General features: G+C 43.9%; 1 protein-coding gene across 1 annotated transcript in view; it reads right to left on the bottom strand.

Moving 5' to 3' along the window:
* Window positions 1-517: 517 nt before the first annotated feature.
* Window positions 518-24,459, bottom strand: part of DAPP1 (dual adaptor of phosphotyrosine and 3-phosphoinositides 1) — a 46,146-nt gene continuing 22,204 nt past the window's right edge. The window contains exons 3-9 of the mRNA XM_045792419.2: window positions 24,288-24,421; window positions 12,780-12,910; window positions 8,449-8,496; window positions 7,122-7,184; window positions 6,040-6,125; window positions 3,591-3,678; window positions 518-2,273 (exon numbers count right to left, since the gene is read on the bottom strand). Coding sequence (XP_045648375.1) covers window positions 2,205-2,273; window positions 3,591-3,678; window positions 6,040-6,125; window positions 7,122-7,184; window positions 8,449-8,496; window positions 12,780-12,910; window positions 24,288-24,421 — 619 coding nt within the window. The 3' untranslated portion in view covers window positions 518-2,204. The remainder of the gene's footprint in view (window positions 2,274-3,590; window positions 3,679-6,039; window positions 6,126-7,121; window positions 7,185-8,448; window positions 8,497-12,779; window positions 12,911-24,287; window positions 24,422-24,459) is intronic.

The raw sequence follows: 24,459 nt of genomic DNA on the forward strand, positions 1-24,459 counted from the left end.
CCTGATTGATAAGCCACTGTCATTCTCTAAGAGCCATCTGTTTTCCGCACAGGCCAAATGGGTGGGCTGCACGAGGATGCGGTGGGTATCACCAGCCCTGCATCCTTCAAGTCCTCGACGTGACACTAAGCTCCGAAACCCTTCCAGAAGTGTGGTATTGCTTCTGGCCTACTCTCTTCCCAAGTATAGGCAGTTCCAGTGACTTATGTAGCATATGATATGTTATAGGATAGGTTAGCTTGACCTCTTCATGTCAGAACCTCTCCAAAAATGACTCCATCGCCATCCCTGCCGAGGCCTACTCTCCATCATAGAGCTGTGTGTGCCTCACGTGCAGAACTAGTCTTTCTTACTTCTGTACATTATCGTGTGTGTATGTATTATCTTCTCCATATTTAACTAAGAACTTCAGGACTGGGACTATTTCTTCAACTCCAAATTCTTCATAGCACACAGTCTAGCGAAGTGGGTTCTTCATGACCATTTATGACATCAATCAGTTGTATTTCTTTTTAAATTACAGATATTAAAAGTATATTTAATAGCAAAATATTACAGGCACAGCAAAATGCTCTTTTTAATAAACTTAACCAAAGAATATAAATAAACATGATATTTTACAAAAAGAACAATATTATCTACTTCACAAAGAAAAACTCTTGGTTCTAAGAAAACAAAACCTGAACGCACATCTCCATGAGGATTCATTTGCAACTCCTTACTTGGTGAACCTGACAGAATGCATTTTAACGTGACATTTGCTTTATCTCATATGATACACACGTAACAAAATACATTAAAAACCTTGCTGAAATATACAAGCATTTAAATGTAACTTCTCAGTCCCGGATGTTTAAATAACAGAAGAAACTTACTTATCAAGGTATGCACTTGGACTGCAAAAGCAGTGTTGTGTCAGAGCTTTGCACCATACTCTTTTATTTTGGGGTCTCCCTCCACTTTTATCTCCCTTCAAACTTCTACCTAAAAAAGCAGTATTAATAAAGATAAGAGAAGGGGCTAGAATCTATTTATGAGCGCCGATGCCAGCATCTTGTTCCCCGATTTCAACCCCCTTAGTCTAGCTTGAAAATGTGGTGTAATACATCATCATATATTTCGTATGGATTTCGTGTTGCTCCTTCAACTGGCAACAGAAGTTGCTCTCGAAGAAGGGCTCAGGGTGCTCAGCGATCTCAGTGCAAGGGGATCCTTACTTCCCCTGAGCCAGCAGGGACAGCTCACCCTGGGGGAGAGATGGGCATAGCACACTCTTCTCTGCTTGAGAAGTCTCTCCGTCTGCGCGCAGAAATGTTGGCTGAAGACAACTTGGTGCTTCCAAGTGCTCTGTGATTGTTATAATAATAATCATGCCAATTATTATTATTAAACTACAAGTTATCTACTATTTTAATCCCTACCCTCGATTTATGTTTTCTTACCCTTTAAAACCTTTCCCCCCAAAATGATTAAGAGACGTTTTTTAGGTTTTACCTTCCTTTATCTTTATCATCCTACCTGACATCCTACAGGACATTTAGTTCTCACAGGTTTATCATTAGAAGGGAAGGAAGGACCCACTAGATTTCTGAGCCTTTAACGAAGAGAAAATAAATAACCGCGAACATTTCCCATTTTAGTTTTGGAAATTGTTTTGTTTTCTGTATAAAGAAGGAAAAAAAAAGCAAAAACAACACGCCCCCCCGCCCCCCCTCACCTCCCCCCGGTCTTTGGTGTTTGCTATTTCTGTGCACTTTCTGTAGAAGCAGTCAGAGTACGTGGCTGTTCCCTTCCTGGTGGACAGCATGACCCGGATGTCAGATGGGCTGACCGTGATGCAGAAGGGACTCCAAGCAACTAATGTCAACCAGTTTGGGGACTGCAGTGAGGGAAAACAAAAACCCTTCATCTTCTCTCACATGAGCATTCTATGAGCGAGCACGCCTGGGCTGGTGGTTCAGCGGTTCGCACCAGAACGATGATGCTTGGTATTCTCAAGGAGACGACAACATCTTAAAGGGTAAGCAGCGACCCATGAGTCCGCAAATGTGGTGGGTTCTGCAAGGTCCAAATCCACATCTGCTTTTGATTTGTTTTGAAAGAAAAATCCCCAGTCAGCTTTCCTCCGAAGCCTGCTGCAGATCACAGCATCAGGGACCATGCCACCTTGCTCCTGGGTCAGGGCATCCTGGGTCAGGAAAGGTCTATTTAAAGATGAATGACCGAGATCGGATTGTGCCTTCCCTTTGGTCGAGCTGCTTTCTTATTTGAGACTGTAATAAAGCAAATGCACATGCATATTGATTATTGAGCAATTTTAAGATAACAAACTTAGAAGATATTAAATAAGGCATGCTGTTACTAAGGACACCGTGCAACTATAATCAACATGTGACAGTTTTCAGTATGGTTTTCTGTATTTTTCTCAGGATAAATATTGTAAATTCGTTGCTAAAACATGTACAAATTGGGAATTGGCCTAACACTTATGGTAATTCATAAAATGCAATACTATTCAATGAATCAAAATGAATACTTAGATCTAAATTTATTGAGGGGAAAATGTTTATAATACATCGTCAGTGGAGTGCGTAGGTAAAGAACACTGAAGAATGATTACATTTTTGTTTTTGAATATTTATTTGCACAGGGAGAAGTCTGAAAGTGTGTGAATTTGATATATTTTTGCCTTAACTTTTCTCTAATAATGATGTGTCACTTGCATAATTACAAAATACGAAGAATAAAAAGTTGATTCATATCTGAGCAAATGTTTTTCGTGGCAAAATATTTCCCCAATGAATATTCAAATACATTGGGACTATCTCAAAATGAGTGGTATATTTATTTGGATTTCAAACTGAAAAGATAACCAAAAGCAAAAGTCCCAGCATCTAGAAAAGAATACTCAAGACATTTCTACATGTCAGCTAATTACATAAAAACAAATTAGGAAAAATTGTTTGTGTTTGAAAACATCAAGGGTTTCAATATAGTATTTATAGAAAATTCCAGAAAGCTTTAAGGATACGTTCTTAACTAACAACTCACTAAGTTGCAAACACATATACAAAAAAATGTGTGAGACTGGTAAATTTTTATAAGCACTTTGTCTTCCCCCCTGGGAGGTATATAGGAAGCAGATCAAATAAACCACATTTTGTCCTTGGTCTTCACAAAGTAACACACTGGAAGCTAAGCTAAGTTCGTGTGGCAAGCTCCCTTCTCTGACTATTTAAAAGGATTTTCTCCTATAGAAATATGTCAGCTTTCCTCTGTCTGCCCTTCTGGTCGCACCTGTCCTCTTCCAGGCAAGACTGGACCAGGCTGCACACTCAGCAAGGACTAATGTACTTGAGGGTGTGAGACTAAGGCTCTGGGCCTGGGATCCCAGTGCAGCTCTGTCCTTCCCTTCCCCCCGTCAGCGTGACTTCTGTGTCTTACAAGAATGAACAGACTATTCCATAAGCCTGCCAGTGGGCATCCCATTGACCCTTGGGGATAGTCCGACACTTTCAATAGAAATATGTTTGAAATCGTCAACATGTAATTTCTGAGCACTGGGCATCCAGAGGCCTTATAGAACTCACCAGTTTCCAGCGTAATATCTTGATCCACTCATCAGCTTCTACTCCTGTCTTTGCACAGAGATAAAATGTCCTGAATGGAAACACTAAACTGATAAGACAAAAGAAAAACTTAAGATATGCCAGGTGGTTGGTTGAATATATTCGTTGAGCAGTAATTAGAATATTCAACAGGAAAAAAGAATCAACAAAGAGCAACTTGAAGAATTGGTAGATAGAAAACGACTCCTGCCAGCAAACAGCAGAAATGTTGAGGAAGTTGGAGATTCATATTATCACTGGCCAGATTTATATTTTCTAATGAGAATTCGAAAAAGAAAAAAAACAAAACAAACCACGATCCTTTTGTTGCTTATGTTTTAGACTGAATACAACACTTGTGTGTTTATTCAGCTGATGTGTTAAATGACTCAGAACTTATGCCAAAGTGAGTCAGAATAAGCAAGACAGATAAGAGTTTACTGAAGAAACTCATTTGTGTTGGCTGAATTCAATGAAAAATAAGCTAGCCTCCATGGATGTAGGCAGTTTCAACTCTTTAGGACAGGGGAAAAAAGATAATCTCCTCAATATTCATTTTGCGCACTCTGTCACGAGTTACTCTCTGCTGAAAGAAGATAAACTCTCCTACTGGCTTGAACCACTTATTCTAGGAATATGGTAACTCGTCAGTGACTGTCCTTTTGGCTATATAGTCAAATCTTTTGACTAATAAGGTCGGCCCTAACTTGTATCTTGCCCATACTTCCTGTCCTTACAGTTGAGATGCAAAACACTAAAAACGCTTTTCCCCCCTGCTCATGGAGAAAAAAAAAAGGTCTTGAACTGAAATTCAGGAGGATTTCTATATCCTAGAGCCAAAGCAGCATACCTTGTTCGTATCAGTAATTAATGTTGAATAGACAAGACTTAAGTCCCTGTGTATAGAAGGTCAACCTCGATGTGAGGTCCTGTTGTGCGGTGAGTGGACAGTGGGGCAGGGGTGGTGTTACCGGCTCACACTGTACAAAACTGCTTTCTGGATTTATTGTTTGGTACTCCCTGTGAGAGACATTATTAATTGCCTGTTAATGCAGATAATTTTCCCTTTCTTCTTGCTAACAAAACCCCAGGCAATAAATGATAATTAGTGGGAGCCCATTATGATCTGACTAGTTTTCTAGCTTCCCCTGCTGCTTGCGACAGCCGTGGGACCCAGCCATGGCCAGTGAGACAGGAGGGGAAATCTGATAGAAGATTTCTGAGAAAATGTCTGCCTTCCTGATAAAAAGGGACAGCCATGGCTGATAACCATCCCTACATCTTTCTTTATGACCGACATGAAAATGGGAGGCCTAAAGCTGGAGGAGCTCTCTTGGACGCTGAAGTTGCAAGTGAACTGCTAAAGGCCAAGAGAACTGTAGAGACGCTGGTGTCGATCTTGTCACGCTAGCTGCCTGCTTCCTGATATTTTGTTATATAAGAAATAACATCCCCTCCCCACTGGCTTGTATGGTACATTTAAGTGAATTTTAAAAAGATATCTGTTATTGGTTGGTGTTAATGTTAATTAATGTTAATTTTGGGGGGGTATGTAATGGTGACATTTTTATTCTTAGGAAGTGCACACTCAGGTATGAAGGGGTAAAGGGCCATGGTATCTCCAACTTACTTTCCACTGGTTCAGTAGGAAAGTGAATAGAGATAAAGCAGATATGGCAAAATATTAATGATGCATGTAGCTGAAAGGCATATGGGTGTATAAGTCCTTCAAACTTTGTATGTTTGAAAAATATTAAAATAAAACTTTGTGGGAAATAAGACACTCCTTTTTCTAGACGCTACTTCTCCTAGTTAGAAAATTGTGATATACTGATGAGGTTAGAACAAAAACACTTTTGTGCCATCTGCCAGAAATGATCATAATAATACAAATCACCCATTGCTGGAGTCAAAGTTAAAATTAAAATCAAGTAAAAAACTTCAAAGGAGTAAGACATGAATGGTCTCCTGTTACGTATACTTACACAGTGTACAACATAACCAATTGTAGCCACTGGATCTGCCTATTTGTTGAAGTCACTTTATTTTTAAAGATTTTATTTATTTATTTGAGAGAGAGAGAGCATGAATGGGGGAAGGGGAGGGGCAGAGGCAGACTCCACACCAAGCAGGAAGCCCCATGCAGGGCTCCATCCCAGGACCCTGGGATCATGACCTGAGCCGAAGGCAGACGCTTAACCGACTGAGCCACCCAGGCGTCCCTGTTTAAGTCACTTTAAATGAGGTATTATGTCACACTGCTGGAAGCACTGCTGTCATACACGCCCTGTGTGTCAGCTAAATCCATGCCCCTCAGATCAAGACACGAGTACACATTAAGACATACAGGTTTGTTTGGTTTTTTTAATTCCTCAGCTAAGATCATTGGCAAGAAGACTTTTAAAATCATTTTCATTACAAAACAACTTACCAAAAACAGTTTACTCTTTCCTGTGAATAATCGAATTGCACAGCTGAACATTCTGTCAAGTCTAGGATCCGAATCGGTTCTGGTGACTTTACAAAAGAAAAAAAAAAGCAACCTATCTCATCACAAAAAAACACACAAATTGGTTCATCACTTATTCCCCTAAAAATCTTCCACTGTGTGCACTTGTCAATTTTACCTTCACTAAGGGGACGGATCACAGAGAAGCTACCCATGGAAGGCATAACCCCCAGTTTGGGGATCGGCTATTCCTGAGACTGGATGTTACGATGACTGTCTTTATCAATTTGAACTTAGTAGAGATGTATTTTAAACACGGAAGGGAGTCATATTTTTCTTTCATGTTTTTAAACTTATACTTTCTCAGAAATTTGGGATAGGGAAGTGAGAAGAAATAAAATCATTTCAAATTGGCTTAATGAAGTGGATGGGAAATGGACATGGTTTTTTGTTTGTTTTGTTTTTTGTTTTGTTTTGTTTTTTTAAGTAGGCTCCACCCCCAGCATGGAGCCCAGTGTAGGGCTTGAACTCATGACCCTGAGATCAAGACCTGAGCTGAGATCAAGAGTGGGACACTTAACCGACTGAGCCACCTAGAATCCCCAGAGATGGACATATTTTTAATAAAGGGAGAAACTGCTGCAGAGAGAGCTCACACATCGTGACAACAGAACAATCCCATTGCCCTAAACCAGGGGGTGCTGTGCCCTGGGGAGCTAGGTCAGCCTAGCTGGGACACACGTGTCTCATCCTTGCAAAAGGACTCTGCGTGGGGAGCCTGGCTCAGGAAGCAGAGCACGTGGCTCTTGATCTCGGGGTCATGAGTTTGAGCCCCACGTTGGTTGTAAAGCTTACTTAAAAAGAAAAAACAGCTCTGCCCCTAGCAGGAATCAAGAATTCACATTTCTAAATCATTTATTGGTGTTTCAGGTGCTCATAAGGAAAATTTCAGAGATTTCAAAGGCAGATGTTCCTTCCATCTAGAGAGCTGATTTTTTTTTTATTATTATTATGTTCAGTTAGAGCTGATTTTTAAAGGGAAAATGTATTATCATGTTTCTCACCATCTGGTCTTTGAAGTATTTCAGTTCATTCCTGTGCAACGTGAACCATCGTGTTTTCCAGGTCTGAGAAAGAAAAATAATTAAAACATGTAGGTTTTGGATCTAGGAAGGCGATATTTGAACTGAACAATTTCCTTTCATGTGAAAAGTATCTAAAAGATTAGATACAAGAAAACATTGTTGCGGTAAGTCATTTCTGAAGAAAAGTTTCAAAATATCTACAAAAACTAAAATGACTCCATGCCTGAGGTTCATAAGAAAGGCAGAGATATTGACATATTTAAACAAGTAAGGAGTCTGTCCTAAATACGCAAGGTGATTTATAATAAACCACCAGATGTCTGTCGCATTAACTCTACGATAAGAACAGGCAGCCATTTTATAAGCACCTACTAGGGGCTAGATACTATCCTTGGTGGTTTATATATATGAGAGCCAAACTTTACACAGTGCCCAATATTCTCGCTTCACAGATACACAAAGTGAAGTTTAGGAACCTCAAACCACATGATTTTCTAAGACTTGCCTAAGAGTTCCGTGGTCTTGGTGATGGGAACCGTTTGTTCCCCGCCTTCTGCCTCTTATGTACTAACAGAAGCCTCCCCTCATCTTGGGTGGCCATGTGCCCAGTTAAAAGAAGTAACAGAGAACTTAAAAATAAATATGCCACGAATATAAATACTTCCTATCCTGAGGGAGCATGTGGTCTAGTAGGGACACAAATAACCAAATATTTAGGTTGAATTCAAGCAGGCCAGTACCCATGAGAGAGGTTAAGGGCCCTGACTCTTAAACTAGGGAGGCATGGATATCTTTCTTGATTATTAAAATGAAGTGGCCTAACTTGAAAAGTACAATCACATCCACGGAGGGACAGCTGGATACCCCAGACGAGTAAAGTTTTAAATTGTGTTTTCTTTGGGATTTTATAAGAGTTGCGTTAATGCTAATGACGTTTTGGCCTACTTTTAGGTAAACATCATATGCGATTTTGACCTCTTCTTTGTTTAAAAAAAGAAAAGAAAAGAAATATTCTAGAGATAACTTGCTAGTTTCATTCTGGCTTGTTGCATTAAAAGGACTGTACGTTTTGTGGGGTCTTAACAGTAGGCTACTCTCGCACATTGGACTTTGCCAAAGAAGAGTCAAGTGATTTTCCAGAATTTTGACTAATATTAGTCGTAAAGATCAACTCTTGAAACAGAAAAATATTACAGCGGGTCAAAATGAATAGGCAATTATGCTTTAAAAAAATGTCAAAGCGAGAATTGAGTCTACATGCGATGTCTGTCTCTGTGGCCGGGGCTAGCGGAAACACGTTGCTCACCTTGACCAGGCCCCCCTGTTTGGTGAGGTAACCTTCTTTGGTGCCCAGCTGAAAAAGAAAGAAGCATCAAGTGAAGCCCAGAACAGTCGCAACATGATTTTTCTCTATTTCTGTCCTATTTTAAAATGAAACACCGGTTTGCGTATGATCTTTAAATAATCGCCTTACATTCTTCACCTAGATACTCGAAAATCCTCCCAGTGCTGGGAGAGACTGTTTTCAGACTGGGTCATTGGGGAGGGGGTAGTTTTGTAGCAAGAGGCAACAACTGAAAGACTCTCTTCTAACTTGACTTAGCAATTTGCAACCAAGAAGCCACATCCCATCACTTGTTAAAGTGTTGGGTAGGGTGTGTCATGTGAAACCCAGCTGCTTAAATTGTTGCAGGGTATTACTCACAAATGCATGCACACGCGTGCGCACACACACACACACACACACACATTGACATTGGGTCAATACATTTGGGAAACTTTGGGTGAAGTAGAGGGATGTCTTTACCTACCAGAGAATGCATTATGCCAGTACGCCTTGTGACTTTTAAGAGGGAACGTGAAAAATAGCATTTGTAATATTTATTTTATCACATGATCCTCCCCCATTCCAGGCCCCCACCCTTCCCTTTTTTTTTTTTTTTTAACAGACCATCTCTTGAGACCTTTATTCTGTGGAAAAGACTTTCAGGAATGCAGATTTATTTACACTTGATTTATCCAAAAGGGATTTGAAGTGACAGTGAGTCATTTCTTAACTCACATAACATTAATTCAAGGGTAACAGTATCACACACATAGCTAGTGCCTATAAAATATAAGGAATGGTAGGGAACTAGAAAGATGCCTAAAACAAGGACCCTAAGATGAAGAAATGTAGAACTTCATACATTTCCAAAGAAACTGAATTCCTTATAGGTCATTTTGTTCTAGTATAATGTTACACTGTAGTTTACATTGCTAAGATAACACAACAAAGAGAGAAACATGTTGCAGAAGCAAAGGGAACAGAAATTTTAGAAGGAAGGAGTCCTTACAACAGGGAAGCTAAGGAAACTGACATTTTAGACTGGGACCTAGTCTATGGCAGGCTTGTGAAACAGATTATCTCACTTAACCTCCACCAGCACAACCAATTGGTATTTCGCATTTCCCGGGGCCAGAGCAGAACTGCTCATTCCCAACCCCCCAAACCTACCCCTCCTGCCGCCTTGGCCATCTTGGTAAACGGCAGGAGGACCACTGTGTGACTCTCTTGCACATCCCACATTCAACCTGTCATAAATCTCATCTCTTCTACCTTCCCGGCCCATCCTGAAGTTCACCAGTTCTTATCCCCACTCCCCAGTTGCAACTACCAGCATCTCTCACTGGACTGCTACCACAGCCCCCTCGCCAGTGTCTCCTTGCTCCAACTTGGGCCACATTCCATTTTCCACTTAGTGGTGACAATGAGCTTTTCAAAAATTTTAAGACTTAAGGTATATTGCTCAAAACTCTCATAATTTCTCCTGGACACCTAGCACAAAAATCAATCCTTTATCTTGTGCTACAAGGCCTTTCATGTTGTTTAAAGGAGCCACAGCTGACATTCTGGACGGGAGAATTCTCCCCATGTGTGGCGGCATATTTAGCCTCCAAGGCCCCTGCCCATTGCTGGGGAAAAATTCTCTAGGGCTCTCATGTTCTTGTATGTCTTACGAGTAAGGCGCCAACAGCCCTTTGTTCCAGACCCGTTTTTATTTTTATTTTTTAAAGATTTTTGATTTACTGCATGAGCAGGGGAGAGGGGTAGAGGGAGTGGGAGAAGCAGGCTCCACACTGAGCAGGAAGTCTGATGTGGGGCTCGACCCCAGGACCCTGGGATCATGATCTGAGCTGGAGGCAGATGCTGAACCCACTGAGCCACCCAGGCGCCCCTCAGACCCATTTTTAAAGCATGTTTGTAGAGCAGAAAACCTTGGAAGATGGAGTCAGTCTCTCCCTCCCGAGGAAAAGGCAGCCGGTCAGCAGTCTGCCATGAAGACGTGCAGCTCTGGGAGTCTGCAAGCAGGGTGTAGTTTTAGGCTCTGCACAGTTCCTGACCCCCGCTAATGCTAGCAGCGCCCCAAAGCACGGGGAATTTCCCAGCGCTCCGCCGGGCGTGGGCCCTTTGAGCACTCCACTGCCCTGCACGATCGACCCCTCCTTGCCTCAGAAGTCTCATCTCCTACCACATTGCCTCTTGCTCACTTCGTGCCAATCATTACGATCTTTTTGGTAGTCTTCAAAACACCTCAATTTAGTTCCCACCTCACGGCTTTTGTACTGTTCTCTCTGCGACACTAGACGATGTTGATGGTTTTCTGTGTGTATGAATGCACAACAAACTCCTTGGATTTGTCACTATTTAGTGCGGTGCAGCCGTGCTCCACCAATCCTTCACCATTGTTTTAAAAACCCCATTCTGCAGAACTTTCTGTGTATAGTCGGATTGAGACACTTGGACAGGAGAATCCATCCGATCCTTGCAGTGAGCAAAGACGGTAGGCAGGAAGGCTTGCAGAACTGGGGGTAACTGGGTGTGTTTCTACCTAAGGGTGCTCGCTCTCCTGCCCACACCGGCTCTGCAGAGTAGGTCCTGCATTTTAGTGTTGCTAGAGAGCACACGTAGCAGGCTGTGGTGCCACTGACCCTGGGTGCGGATCTCTAGGGGAAGCGTAGCAGAGGAGAGTGTGAAGTCACATCGAGAGGACAGATGCAAGAGACGTTGAGCTGACTGGTGTCAGGGCGAGGATGGAAAAGGAGGAAAGTCAGGGAGGCGCGGGTTGGCTGGAAATCAAAGAATTGATTATGAGGTAGGTCTTGATTTGTTCTTTGGTCCGTTTTGGCTCGGGGACTGTTTATGGTCTTGCCTTCCTCAATTTTGCTAGTTCTGGGGTTTGATGTTTCCTCCTCCAACTCTAACAAAGGTAAAATACCTCTTTTACCCCATTTCCAGGATTTTTATTTTTGAGTAGATGGAGCACAGAAACAAACGAGTAACGTGTGTGCCGTGAACCAGGCTAGGCTCCAAGGCCACAAAGCCAAGCTATACCTGGGAAGTGTCAGGCCCGCAGGGGAGGGGGGGGCAGACACATATGCAGGTAGTTAACCGCCCCCCCCCCCCCCCCCCCCGCATAACTGCAGGATAAAGGCAAGCAGAGGGGGCTCGGAGCACAAAAGAAGACCACTTAAAGAAAGCTAGGAGGGGCCCAGGAAGGCTTCCCGAGAGATGCTGGTCTCCGACGCCAGTCTTGAAAGATGATGAGGGGACCCAGCCGTGGCGGCAGCATGCGAGAGGTGGGGCGGGGAGAAGGAGCACAGTCCGGGCAACGCACAGTGGTGCAAGCCTGGGAGTAGCGCAGGTGAGGCCAGAGGCACCAGCAGGCCACGTGGGCCGGGAAGCCAGAGGGCACCGCCAAAGGTTAAACAGGGAGGTCCTGTGATCCATCTGCTTTTTAAGGACGATCTCTGCGGCGGCAGGGTAGAACACGTACTGCAGAGACAGCAAGGCCACGCGTTTACAAAGATCACGGCAGCTGAACATCTTCAAGGGATGATTTTTTTCACGTGTAATGGTTGCTGTCTAGAAATGGTTCCTCGTATTTCCTTAGTGTGTTGTCTTCTTTATTACGCGCACGGATCCTGCCCTCCCGCACCCGGAGTAGTGGGCGCAAGGAAGAGAGCAAGAGCAGGAGAGAGGGAGCGCGGCGAAGGGGTGCGGGGAGGCGGTGCCGGGAGGAGTGTCGGCAGGGTCACAGCTCACAGGACAAACAGAAATGGGCTCTTGAGGAACAGTGAGCGCGCAGGCTGCGCTGAAATGGGACCGGGGCCCACGCGGCAAAGAAGCGCGAATGTTTTCCGTCTGAACCCCCCTTCAGTGCGCAAGAAAGAGCAGGGAAAACAACATCCTGAGGTTTTGTAGTCAAAGTGGATAATAGTTTTCCTCCACAGACAATTGAAATGTAAAAAAAAAACCCAAAAACAAAAACCCTTTCTTAATAGAAGAAACTCGTGGCAGAGTAACAGCGTAGCCCACTGCGCGAACATCACGACGGATCTGGCCCCCGCTAAGGACAGGAATGTAAGCGCCTTTTTCGAAGTATTTAGAATCCTATCGCTGTGGTGGTCTATTTTTTTTGATGATGCGCCCTGGATCAGAGGAACAGAGTCATGGGCTTCACCCTGGATGTTCCTTTCCGGGTTTTATATCCCAAGTTAGAATTTTCGCGTGAACGAACGTGCTTCTAGAACCATCTAACTCTCCGTGCGCTTTGGCGCCCGTGCGCCCTGGGAGCGCCGCCGTCAGCCACTTACGGAAGGTGCGGTGGGCACGAGGTCACTTTCCGTTCTTCCCGTCTGCATTGCTGTGTGGACCCGGACAGACTCGTAAATGGAAGGTTCTTCCACTTTTCTTGGATAGGGATGTTTCAGGACAATCAGAGTGCCTGAGCGAAGACAAAAGAACATCATCAGAGAGTAGCTCCAGAAAGAAGGCCCACGTGCGAACAACCAGAGAACTGTGGCTAGATGTCAGCCTCTTGCTTTCTCATCTTTTCACTCGTTCATTTTGTCGATGTGTATCCAGACCCAGGTATGTGCCCGGCGCTTAAGGTGGACGTGAGATACAAAGCTTGATGAGATGATTCCTGTCCTTCTAGTGATCAGGCAGAACTAGCCACGGATATCACTTAATGGTCGCCATTTAAATCAACAGGGCGAGAGTTCAGGGTCAGAGATGTGGACGGCGCATGCCGGGGGCGCCCGGGCCCTGAAGACCCCTTCTATGGAACACTTCAGAGAAGCTTCCATGGAGGAGGCCACAGGGATCCAGACCTTAAGCTATAACTGGAAGTTTTCCAGGTAGGCTTTATAAGATTCTCGAAAGTAAAACCTAACAAATGCACTGGGGTCTGACAGGATCGATTGCATAGTCCTTATTTCTCACTAGTTTCAGAACAAACTTGTAACAAATCAGTGGGTCTCAGAAAAAGTGTACTCGTTGCATTATCCCTGCTGTCTCTACCACCCGACGAACAAAATAAGCTACATGAAAATTTGCTTTGCTCAGGTGAACGTAACCTGAGCTGGCTTATGGGCCTGGGTGAGTCCCTCCAAGGCTGAGAGCACTTCCGACTCAACACTTCTGACCTTCCCCGGTCAACCAGCTAATCAGGCACTAGATACTTGACAAAACGAGTAAGTTAAGGGTTTCTTCCCCATTGCTATGGTTTCTTGCTTTTATTTCACTGGGGCCTTGTGAAGGCAGGCCCGACATGGTACCAGACATTTGGGGAGATGTAAAGAATTCAGTAATACATTCAACAGATATTGATTGGGCTCCCTGCGTGCCAGACGCTTGTCCAGGCAGTGGGAATACAGCACCACGCAAAGAAGATAGAGCACCCGCTCCTCCGGAGGGGGGGCCAAAAAAGAAATGAAGAGAAATATGTCAGGTGACAGCAGTGTTACGGAAGCCCTAACAGAGCACGATAAAGGTCATAACAGGAGATGAGAGTGGCGTCGGGGAGGGCGATAATTCATAGGGGTGGTTGGAAAGGCTTCTTTGAGAAGGTACTTGAAAGATTATAGAACGTGTGGACCTTGGGCGCCTGGGTGGCTCAGTCGGTTAAGCATCTGTCTTCGGCTCAGGTCATGATCCCAGAGTCCTGGGATGGAGCCCCGCATCAGGCTCCCAGCTCCCCAGGGAGGCTGCTTTTCCCTCTCCCTCTGCCCCTCCCCCCTGCTCGTGCTCTCTCTCCCTTTCTCTCTCTCAAATAAATAAAATCTTAAAAAAAAAAAATAAAGTATGGACCTTGAACTGGAGTAAGAGAAACAACGAGGACAGAGAGACCACCTCTGCGGTTAAAAAGCATGTGATAATAATAATACACCTACAAACAAAGCCGAACGAGTCTGCGGTGCTCGGTGCTCGAGTATGCCCGATGTGGCGACTGCGAAAACCCAACTGCGGCCTGTGACCGTGGGCCCACGGGGCGCCCTGCTGTCACTCGAAAAGGAGCACTGAGAAAAGCCAGGAGAGGGTCTCTGACCTTGGCCCCAGAGAAGAATGAGACTCTGGCCTCCTTCTTCTGCATCCAGTTCACACCCGTAGCATTGGGATCACAATGAACACTGGCTTTCACAGGTATCCGAAGCCCTGGTCCCGAGCTTGCGCATTGTCAGCGCTCTCTTGTCAATGTGGTCCTTTCATGAGAACAGAGCCAGTCATATCAGGACAAGGGACCAGCGACAGTTCTACAGTTCTACAGTCATAACGAAAGCAGAGACGCCTAAATCAAGAGCAGCCGTTGTACAGGCTCAGGGGCTGTGTGACACAATCGTAACGTGCCAGATGCTCGTGAACATGGGGCTGGCTCCAAGGTGCCCCCCACCGGAACCCCCCAAGTGATGTGCCTGGTGGTCACCATGGCATCCCGGAAAGAGCTAGCTTACTGCCACTCGGTACCTGTTGATCCTAGACAGTCATTCTAGCTTCTGTTTCCCCCTTGGAGTTGTGAGAATAATTACCCTTTCTTCACAAGGCTGTTTGAAGCACCAAAGAAAAAGTGTTTGTGAAAGGATTATGAAAATGTGAGATGTTATTATGCTTTGATAGAGAGTATTTTTAAATTCTTAAATGAAAACCCAATGATCGCATCTCTGGAACATGAATTTTTAAATGTCGAGTTAAAAAAGACCCATGTGTGACATTCTGCCAAGAACAAAAATGGCAGAGTCTAGTAGCCCCTGGCGGCCGCTGTGTGAGACGCATGGGCACGCCCCAAACCCTTCCATCTGACAGTGGAGGAGAGGGGCCTGGGCCCAGGGCTCAAAGCCACTCCTAAGTTAGAGAAAAGGTGAAATCTCATGCTTTCTCTTCAAAGATGATGCTAAATTTTCATCCTTTTCCATATGTTTAATGTGAAAATAATTTTTTAAATGATGCCATAGAAAGATGTACCTAGTCAATCCTGGTTTTGCACGTAGCTTCCCATTGCTTCTGTAACAATTCACCACCACCGTAGGGACTTAGACCAACTCAAATTTATTATCTCACAGTTCTGGAGGTCAGAAGTCTGAAATGGGTCTCACGAATCTAAAATCAAGGTGTTGGCAGGGCCGCTTCCCTTCTGGAAAGGCTCTAGCGGAGAATCCATTCCCTATCTTTTCTAGCGTCTAAAGGCTGCCGTCATGGTAGCCCCATTCCTCCATTTTCAAAGTCAGCAACAGCATGTGTGAGGCCTGCCCACACTGCCATGTCTCTGGGTCTCTCTCTACTGCCCCCGTCTTTCACTTATAGGGACCCTTTTGATGACAATGCCCCCCCCCGGAAAACCCAGGATAACCTCCCTATCCAAAGTCAGCTGATTAGTAGTCTTAATTCCATCTTGAAACTTAATTCCCTCTTGCCATGTAACATAGCATATTCACAGGTGCAGGGAGAGACGTGGGCATCTTTTGGGGGGGGGGGCATTATCTCGCCTATCACAGTATCAGTGCCTGGGAGATAAGCGTAGCCTTGGGGGCCAGCTGTGCTACTGTGTAAGGATCTCCGGCCAGGGGTGCTGCCTGAGCCACAGTGCCAAAACCACTTGGTATTATAAAGCCATTGTCTTTTCAACAGGTGCCTTTCCCAACCCTGAGAGTCCCTTCAGAGCAGGTGTGGTGCCAAGTTTATCTCTGTATCCCCACCTCCCACTAAAGACGCTGACACAATGAAGCCTTGGTCAGTGAGTGGATAAATGAATGCCACAGTAATTCAGGTTAAGTCAGAGAAGAGCCTGGGAGGAACCAGCCTCCCAGGGCCACGATTACCCTGCCCAGGACCAGGACAGAACCACAACGTCAAGTACAGCTGTCCAAATCTCCACTGGGGGCAACCAAATTCTATTTCGAAAACCTCTTCTAAAGTTTAACCAACAAAAGCTAAACTGAGGGAAATGATAATGAGTCAACAGGAAAGTAGAATTGAGTATAGATTGATTTGAACTAGTAAGACCATGAATGAAGCTAGACTGAATGGTGGGATGAAGAAAATGGCCGTCTACTTATAAAAAGTTAGCTCCCACGGATAATCCCACCTCCTAAAGACGGGTCTTCTTAGCTGAGGGTTCTGCGCACGGAGAAAGCAATACATAGACTTCCTGGCATGGCTGCCGGGCTTACGATGATTTCCCCTTCCACAGAGACTGCCCCATCCTTGCACACCAGGCTAGATCCCCACAGACCCTGGTGCCCCCCGCAAACGCCTCTCCCGGCTGCACTCACGGGACTCACTGCCCGGGGATCTACTTAGTTACTTCTCTGGGGAGAAGGCCCACTATCTTCAGTATCTGAGCTACGTGAACAGACTGCTCTCGCCTGCCTTTGACATAAAACCTGGTCTCAGAAACGTGCGGTGGAGGTATATTTTTGAGGCGACCAGAGCAGGGCCAAGCGAGGCTTTTCAGTTTGCTGAAAGCTTCAGGGTTGCCGTGATCTTGGGGTTGATTCTTTATTGTCTCTTGGGGTTCATCCTGCCTTTATATTTGGAGACAGAATACTAATATCCGTAAAAGAAAGGAAGAAAGAAAGAAAGAAAGAAAGAAAGAAAGAAAGAAAGAAAGAAAGAAAGATCCACTTCTCTCCCTGTACTCCCCTCCCCCCATTAAAAAAAAAATTCAGCCAGCCGAGGTTGGTTTCTGTCATTTGCAATCAAAAGAAACTTAGAAAATGTGGCCTCCATAGACTCACTATATTTCCACCAAAGGTCCAAGGTGGTGCCTTGGCTCCGTAAGGGAGGAACTCCAGGTGAGTGATATGGAGGCCAAATTAACTCCAGGATTTGGTGGGAAAATTCAGATACAAAGCAACAGGAGGCCGGGGCTGGTAGAGGGAGGAGAGAGGAGGCTCTGCAGCCACAGGTCTTGGAGACCTGGCTGCAAGTTTCACTTCAATTTCTGAGCTACATGAAGGAGATGTTTCCTGCCTCTGACATGAAACCTGGTTTCAGAAGCGCTACGGGGAGGTACATTTTTGAGGTGATCAGAGCGAGACCAAGGCAGGTGCTTCGGTTTGCTTGGGCTGTCCTGTTAACTTACAGGCCACCCACTGTGTATGTGACATTGTGAGACTGCAAGGAGGGACTCCCTGGCGCATTGCTCGCAGGCCGTCAGCAACACAGTAAGAACAGCCTCAAGCCTCAGGCACTGGGGTGATATCTGCAACAGAGAGCAGTTCAAGAGCACACAGAGCCCTTAAAAGGAAATTTTTATTCAGAGCATTTCTTTTCTGCACTAAAGCACCCGCTTACCCATCAGGTTTCTCAGCCAGACTGTAAGATGTTTGAGGGTGGGACGCTATCTGATTCATCACTCCATTGTCAGGAGTAATAGTGTGCAGCTCGTAGTTGGCACTCAATATGTATTTGTTGAATTAAATTGAAATAAGACCACATCGATCCATGTCTCGTTATTGCCCTCAGGTTCAGAAAACATGCTTGGCACCCGGCATACCCATGGCAACTTCCTCTGTCTCCTCCTGCCAGTGGGAAGTGGCTCTCTAGAGGGAGTGACAGGAGTATTCAAGACCTTTCTCCTTTCTTCTTTGCAACCTGCTCTGCAAATGAACTTTAACCTGCCATAAAATGGTGCTGGTGAAACTATGGTCATTTACACACACAGGGGCTTTGATTTCCATTTCCAGTCTCCCGGGGAGACCTACACAGAGGGTCAGTCAGCCAGGTCAGAAGGTTCTGTTAAAATACCCAAGTCAAGTCAGCTCACTCTTTTTGGAGCGATCACTTGATCTGACCTTTCATCTGAATCCACTGTGGAACTGGCTTAAAATTTGGAGATGACATAACCATTTGACAAACGCAAATTCAGTCGTCCCTCACTAACTCTTCATGACCTGCCCAAGAAGCTACGGCTCTTGCATAATATGGCGGAGAGAATTACCATAACAATGCTTCATTAAAAGACAATAATAATGATTATTTATGCCACGCTACAAATTATTTTTATAGTCTTACATACCTAATCTCATTCAGTCTTCACCAGCAAGTCATGAACTATTAAGGCACGAACTATTAGGCTCTCATTTATAAGATGGTGAAACTGAATCTCAGAGAGGTTACATAATTTGCCCAAGGACATCCAGCTAGGGAGCAGCGCTGAACGGGGCGTTCATACTCATCTCACCATATTATTCTCGGCCGCGGTGGCCACACCATGGAAACTCTCCGCGGCCAGTGAAACGTACTCCATTGTGGGCAGGAGGGCAGACACAGGAATCAAAATTCAAAGAAATGGATTCTTTAGGAGGCAACTTGAGGAATGGGGATGTGAGGTTTTGCTCGACATTTCTCACCAGGGCTCCGTTTCTTCATTTGTAGAGGAAAACTGAGCTGGTCCATGGGCTCCCTTTGCATTCTAATAGCCTGTAAGTCTAGTTGAACTCCCAGGCCCACGGCAGGGCAAAGAAATACGAAGACATCAGTAACCCGATGTGTGTCCTGTTTCCTGTAAACGTACACTATCCATTTCAAGTACTTTCCTCCTGGGGTCGTTGTATCTTTGTGCCTCGGTTTCCCTTTCTTCCACCTTCCCATTTGAACTTTACATTTTATTTTACCTGACTGTATATACAGAGGCTGTTTTGTATCCTTTCTGGAGGGACATAAATAAGATGGGCCTACGTATGTTTTCTAGTCGGCCTTTTTCTGTTGTAAGATTTCCTCCGGTATAATCTCTCAAAAGGCCATTCATGTAAATAAAATAAGAACAGCAGTAAATACAAAGACAGAGGCTCAAATGGATTCACAGTTTTTAGGACTATGGCTTTATATCACATACCAAAAATATCATTACAGACCTTAAAGAAGAGACCGGGGGAGGGGCCTGCCATGTCCTACAAACATTCTCCCAGGTCACGGTGGCAGGGCTCTTCCCGTCCAAACCCACTCGAGGTCACACTGTGCCATGACGATGGCGTGCTGCCGTGTCACCGGTAGACCAGTGTCAGGAGACGGCAAGGTGAGCGGAAAGCCCCAGAGCAAGGCTGGCCCGGATTCCACTCGCAGCTCTGATGCTTGCGAGCTGTGGCGCCTTGGTCAGATAACTCAGAATGTCTAAGTTTTGATTGCCTCATCTGGAAATGGGACCATTTTCACACGATGGTGGGAGGTTCAGAAGATTCAAGAATGTGATGTATGTGAAAGCATCTGACAGAATGCTAGGAACTTAGCAAGCACTCCACACACGTTGCTTCCCTTCCCTTCCCTGCCTGCTTTCTTCCTGTTTCAAACACAACTCATTACAAACTAAGACCATTTCCTTTTCTTGGCGAGCATAAACTAAAGAAGTGATTCTTGCTTGTGGTTGGCAGAATTCTGAGTTGTCACCAATTATTTTCCAGAAATGTCCCACAAGTCTCAAACTACAATTAATTTTAACTTAATTATTCTTAAATGCCACCTGGGTAAAAAGGCTGGCATTACAGAATAAAATAATAATAACTCTAGCAGTTATCAAGAGGTTGGGAATCCCCACATCAAGACAAAAAGAGAAGTGGAAATTTGACATTTAGGAAAGAACCAGATAGGATCTTCAAAACTGAGAACCAATTATTATAAAGGGTAAGCACAGACATAGCACTTGACTTGTATCATAGGCTTTCATGCGGGGTAGGTGATTAAAGCCCCAGCACAGTAATTCCTATCATGCATCGTATATGACTACTTCACATACAGAAGTATTCTAATAGAAACAAAGGGTAATAGGAAAGGTCATTTTTGTTCTAATAGTATTTGGACATGTAAGGATAAAGGTAAATGCTATCTAGGGCCGCCTGGGTGGCTCAGTCGGTTAAGCATCTGACTTGGGCTCAGGACATGATCTCAGAGCCCTGGGTTTGAGTCCCACATCGGGCTGTACGCTCCACACTCAGCAGGGAGTCTGCTTCTTCCTCTCCCTCTCTCTCTACCTCTTCTTTTTCTCCCTCTCCCTGCTCCTTTGTGCATGAGCTCTCTCTCGAAAATAAAATAAAATAAAATAAAATAAAATAAAATAAAATAAAATAAAATAAAATAAAATAAAATAAATGCTGTCTAAATTTTCAAGATTATATATATGAAACTTAGCTAATTATAAGAGGGTACAGTAAAAATTGATAATGGACCAAACATATCCATGCTAATAAAAAAGTTTCAAATTCCCAAGTCTATTTGAGTTTAATTTAGAAGCCATGTGCACATATGAAGGAGGTTTTTCATAGCAGCCTATGATTACAAATGAAAGTCAAATTCTGAATTTAATCATTACCGACCATACATACAACACAAAGCATCACTTCAAATGATGCTTTGTATAGACTTTGGCAGTAAAAATTGTCAGAAGTTCACTGGTTGAGGTGTTGCCATGTGTGTTGCAATCCAGGCTTGGGCAATGGGATGAATGGGAAATCAACATGAAATGACGAAATGTTGTGGTTAATTAGTAGCATTATTCCTTTATGTACTGGGAATCAGGATCAGGGTACGAAACTGACAAAAATTCCTCTTCTCATAGGATTTACATACTAGTGCAAAGATTTTTTTTTATTTTTAATTTTTTTGCAAAGATTTTTTAAAAAGTGAATTATGCAATTTGTTAGAAGATAAAAGAGCCACCGAGGAAAGTAAAGGAAGAGAACATGTCAGGTGTCTCTATGATATACTTGGGAAATGGTTGGGATTTGACAGTCAGAAATATCTTAAGAGTGTTTATGGGTTTCAATAAAGAGAACTTAAAGTGAACAAAAACTTTCATGGAGATTGGAAAGGTTAAATGAAGATTATAGCCAGGGAAATTATAATAGTAGAATATTGAGGCTGTCAGGAGGCTTAGATCTTGCTTAGGAAATCTTCACTCTTCTGATTACGAACAGAAATCCTCAGAGTTTAAAGAGTAGAGAATAGGAATAGAGTAAGAAAAAGGATATCTTAAAATAGTATTCTTCCCTTGAGGTTAACACTTTTACGTCTCCTGAATACAAAGATTATCTTAGGACCCAGAGCCTAAGAGAAACCTGGGTTCCCCTCTATATTATGTGTAAGGCTATTGGTTTTTTGGAGGACCCCCCCCACCTTTGCCCTAGGAGGTAATGCAGCCATGGATAAGTGTGGGGAAGTGTCTCTTAAATAAACTCACTCTCTGGGCTCTGCAGGTGCATGCTGGCCTGATGGGGGTCTGGGCTAAAAGGAGTGGGCTGACATACCCAGTTTGAGTCCTTTCCATTCCTAGGATCTGGAAGTCAGACCCCTGGCAGGCCTCATCTCTTGTGCATGCAAATACTCCCCGTGGTAATCTTTAATCGAATGAAAACTTTAAGAATTTGCACTTCGTCTGATGGTGAACGAGAAATCATCAGCCTGGAGGTTTCCTGATCACTGAGGGTCAACACCAGGAGCCAATACTTAAATGAATAAGAGGAGACCTGTTTTTAGAAGGTGGCATCCTGGTTTCCACTCACTGTTATTTACAGGTCCCAGTGCTGACTGTGGCTTCTGAAAATCTGCTGGGCTTAAGAGTCATCATGACTTCGGCACGTTATCTTGTTTCCTGAGGCCTGTTACTCCCAGAGAGGCAAACCTAGAACAGTCAGTTGTCATGGGTCCCCCTTGTGCCCAGCCTCCGTGGCTTTGCCTTCGTCTGGCTGGGACAGATAAGAGGACTATTTCAGTTATGGAATCTAACTCAAGGGCTGGAAGGTACTAAGTCAAGTACATACCCATAAGCATCAAGAGCCTATAGCAGGGGTTCAAATGATAGCAAATTCCCTGTTGGATAATAATGGAACAGAGAAGATGCAGCAGAGAGGATAAAAATCTTAGTTTCCTGAGTTTTACTGCCGTGCGTGCGGTAGTTATGGTTAATGTTAATGATACAGCGAACTTTAGCTTTGGATAAAACTACCACAGGAGTCAGGATTATACAGTTTTTTTTTTTTACAAACCCTAATGGATTAATGGTAAACCTTCTTTAGTTAGATTAATGTATTGACAGGAAACTTCATTGTCCTGAATTCAATGTCAAGGACACTTTACTTTGGTGAAGTCTTAGGTGATCCTCTTGCCCGGAGACTGGACCTGTGCCAGAAAGGGTCCACCAGAAATCACTACATTCACTTTGGTCTTAAAGTTTTTGGAAACATTTCGATAGGGAGAGTGTGCACCTTTTCCCTAACTTGGAGAAAGTTCAGGACGGAGCACAGAGAATGATCCAAGGGGTTAAAAATAGAGTCTAGGCGGAGAGTTTAAAAGAAGGAAGCTGATGTTGGTTGGAGGACGAAAGAAGGCTGCGAGATAGCACTTAGCACGGCTTTGAGGCTACACAGAGTTCCCACTCTTAGTTATCCACCCACTCATCCATTGATTCACCGAAGCGTCGGGCACTGTATCAGGACCTGGGGGTGCTGGAGAAGGACACCAACAGAGGCAGATAAAACAAAGTCTGTAGCTTCAAAAATCTCTTCTCAATTTCTAGTGTCCAAGAAGTGAGTAACATTGAGTGTAGGGTTGGAAACCAGTAGGAAGTAAGTCTGAAGAGAAAGGATTTGAGAAATTGAAAAGCTAACGCCGAAGCAGCGACGGAAATAAATAATACGTGCCCACCTGCCGTGTGTTTATGAGAACCACTGCTGGTTGGATGGCCAAGTAACGTTCAGGGCCGATTGGAAGAATTTCCACCGGACAAAAAAATTATAGCTTCAATTTCGTAGTTTGGAATACTCTATTAGAGGCCTGGTGCGGTCCGTATAAAGCAAGGCAACTATTTTGTGGTCCCCACTGTGCCCGTCGTCTGCACTTGATACCGTAGGACTCCTGTGAGGGCCTATGCAGGCCACAGAAACAGCAGGAAAGGAAAAGCCAGTGGTGGCATCTGTCCCCACCACCGTGAAGTTAACAAAGAGCCCGCTGGCCATGTTTACCGAGAGAACGAGTATGCACAAGCTCACGGTGGAACAGTGGCTGTGACGCCCTGAGGTCCTCTTCTGCACAAGTTCTGGAATCGCCCAGCTTTTGCTTAGCTGAGCGCTATCATCACTTAGGTCACATCAAACTGTGATTCTGCATCGCCAATGTGGGGTGATCTGCTTACTTTATTGAGCTGGTGCAGGAAAACAGGTTAGATAATTCGAATACCAAGGAAGCGTGTGGTTTGGTTTGTTTTTAACTTGAATATTCTGGTTTGACTTTAACCACTCAAACAGGGAAATTCAAAATTTCCCATCCGTATTTAAGTCCAGTGTAAAAACTTACAAAAACCAAGACAAGAGAAACAGAATTTTATGGTGAAATAAGTAAAGGCCTTGCTAAAGAGAGCAATTTCTAGTCAATATTTTCAATATTCAGTGATCTTTGTGGAAATGTAAGCATCAATTTTATTTCTAAAAATGCTCAAAATTATCTGTTATGGGCCTCCCCGATATGCAAACTGCCCATACCTACAATCATGAGGAATCAAAAAGTCGTTCTGGCCTTTCTTCTTTCTTTGTTGATTATATATATTGTTATAAAAAGAATAGACTATTTTTTAAAAATTGTGTACTTTTAATCAATCCATTAAATAACATAGTCCAAGAAAACGACCCTCTTCGTTTCTCCTAAAGGTAATTCTAATATATGCATATATAATTTATTAGTGTAGCATATGGCACTGTAACTGGATAAACAATTGTTTCTAAACATATCTAATTGTGTGTCATATGCACATAATTCAACAGAAGTGACGGCTACTTGATGAAACCCGCCCTGCCCCCCCCACCCTGAAACCCGGAGCCAGCTACCTGTTCATTGCTTACCTGTCTCACTTCCAATCAAAGGCTGGTTTGCAAAATGCTTGACAAAATCCTTCAAAGACGAGAATTCATTAAAGCCAAATTTAAATGAATATCCGGTATATTCAACATGAAAGTGTTTGACAGAGTCTTTGGCTCTGAAAGGGAAAAAGAAATGCTTAAGGTTATTTAACAA

Source organism: Ursus americanus, chromosome 8, assembly GCF_024610735.1.
Source record: "Ursus americanus isolate L20-20 chromosome 8, mUrsAme1.1.p, whole genome shotgun sequence".
NCBI classification, from domain to species: domain Eukaryota; kingdom Metazoa; phylum Chordata; class Mammalia; order Carnivora; family Ursidae; genus Ursus; species Ursus americanus.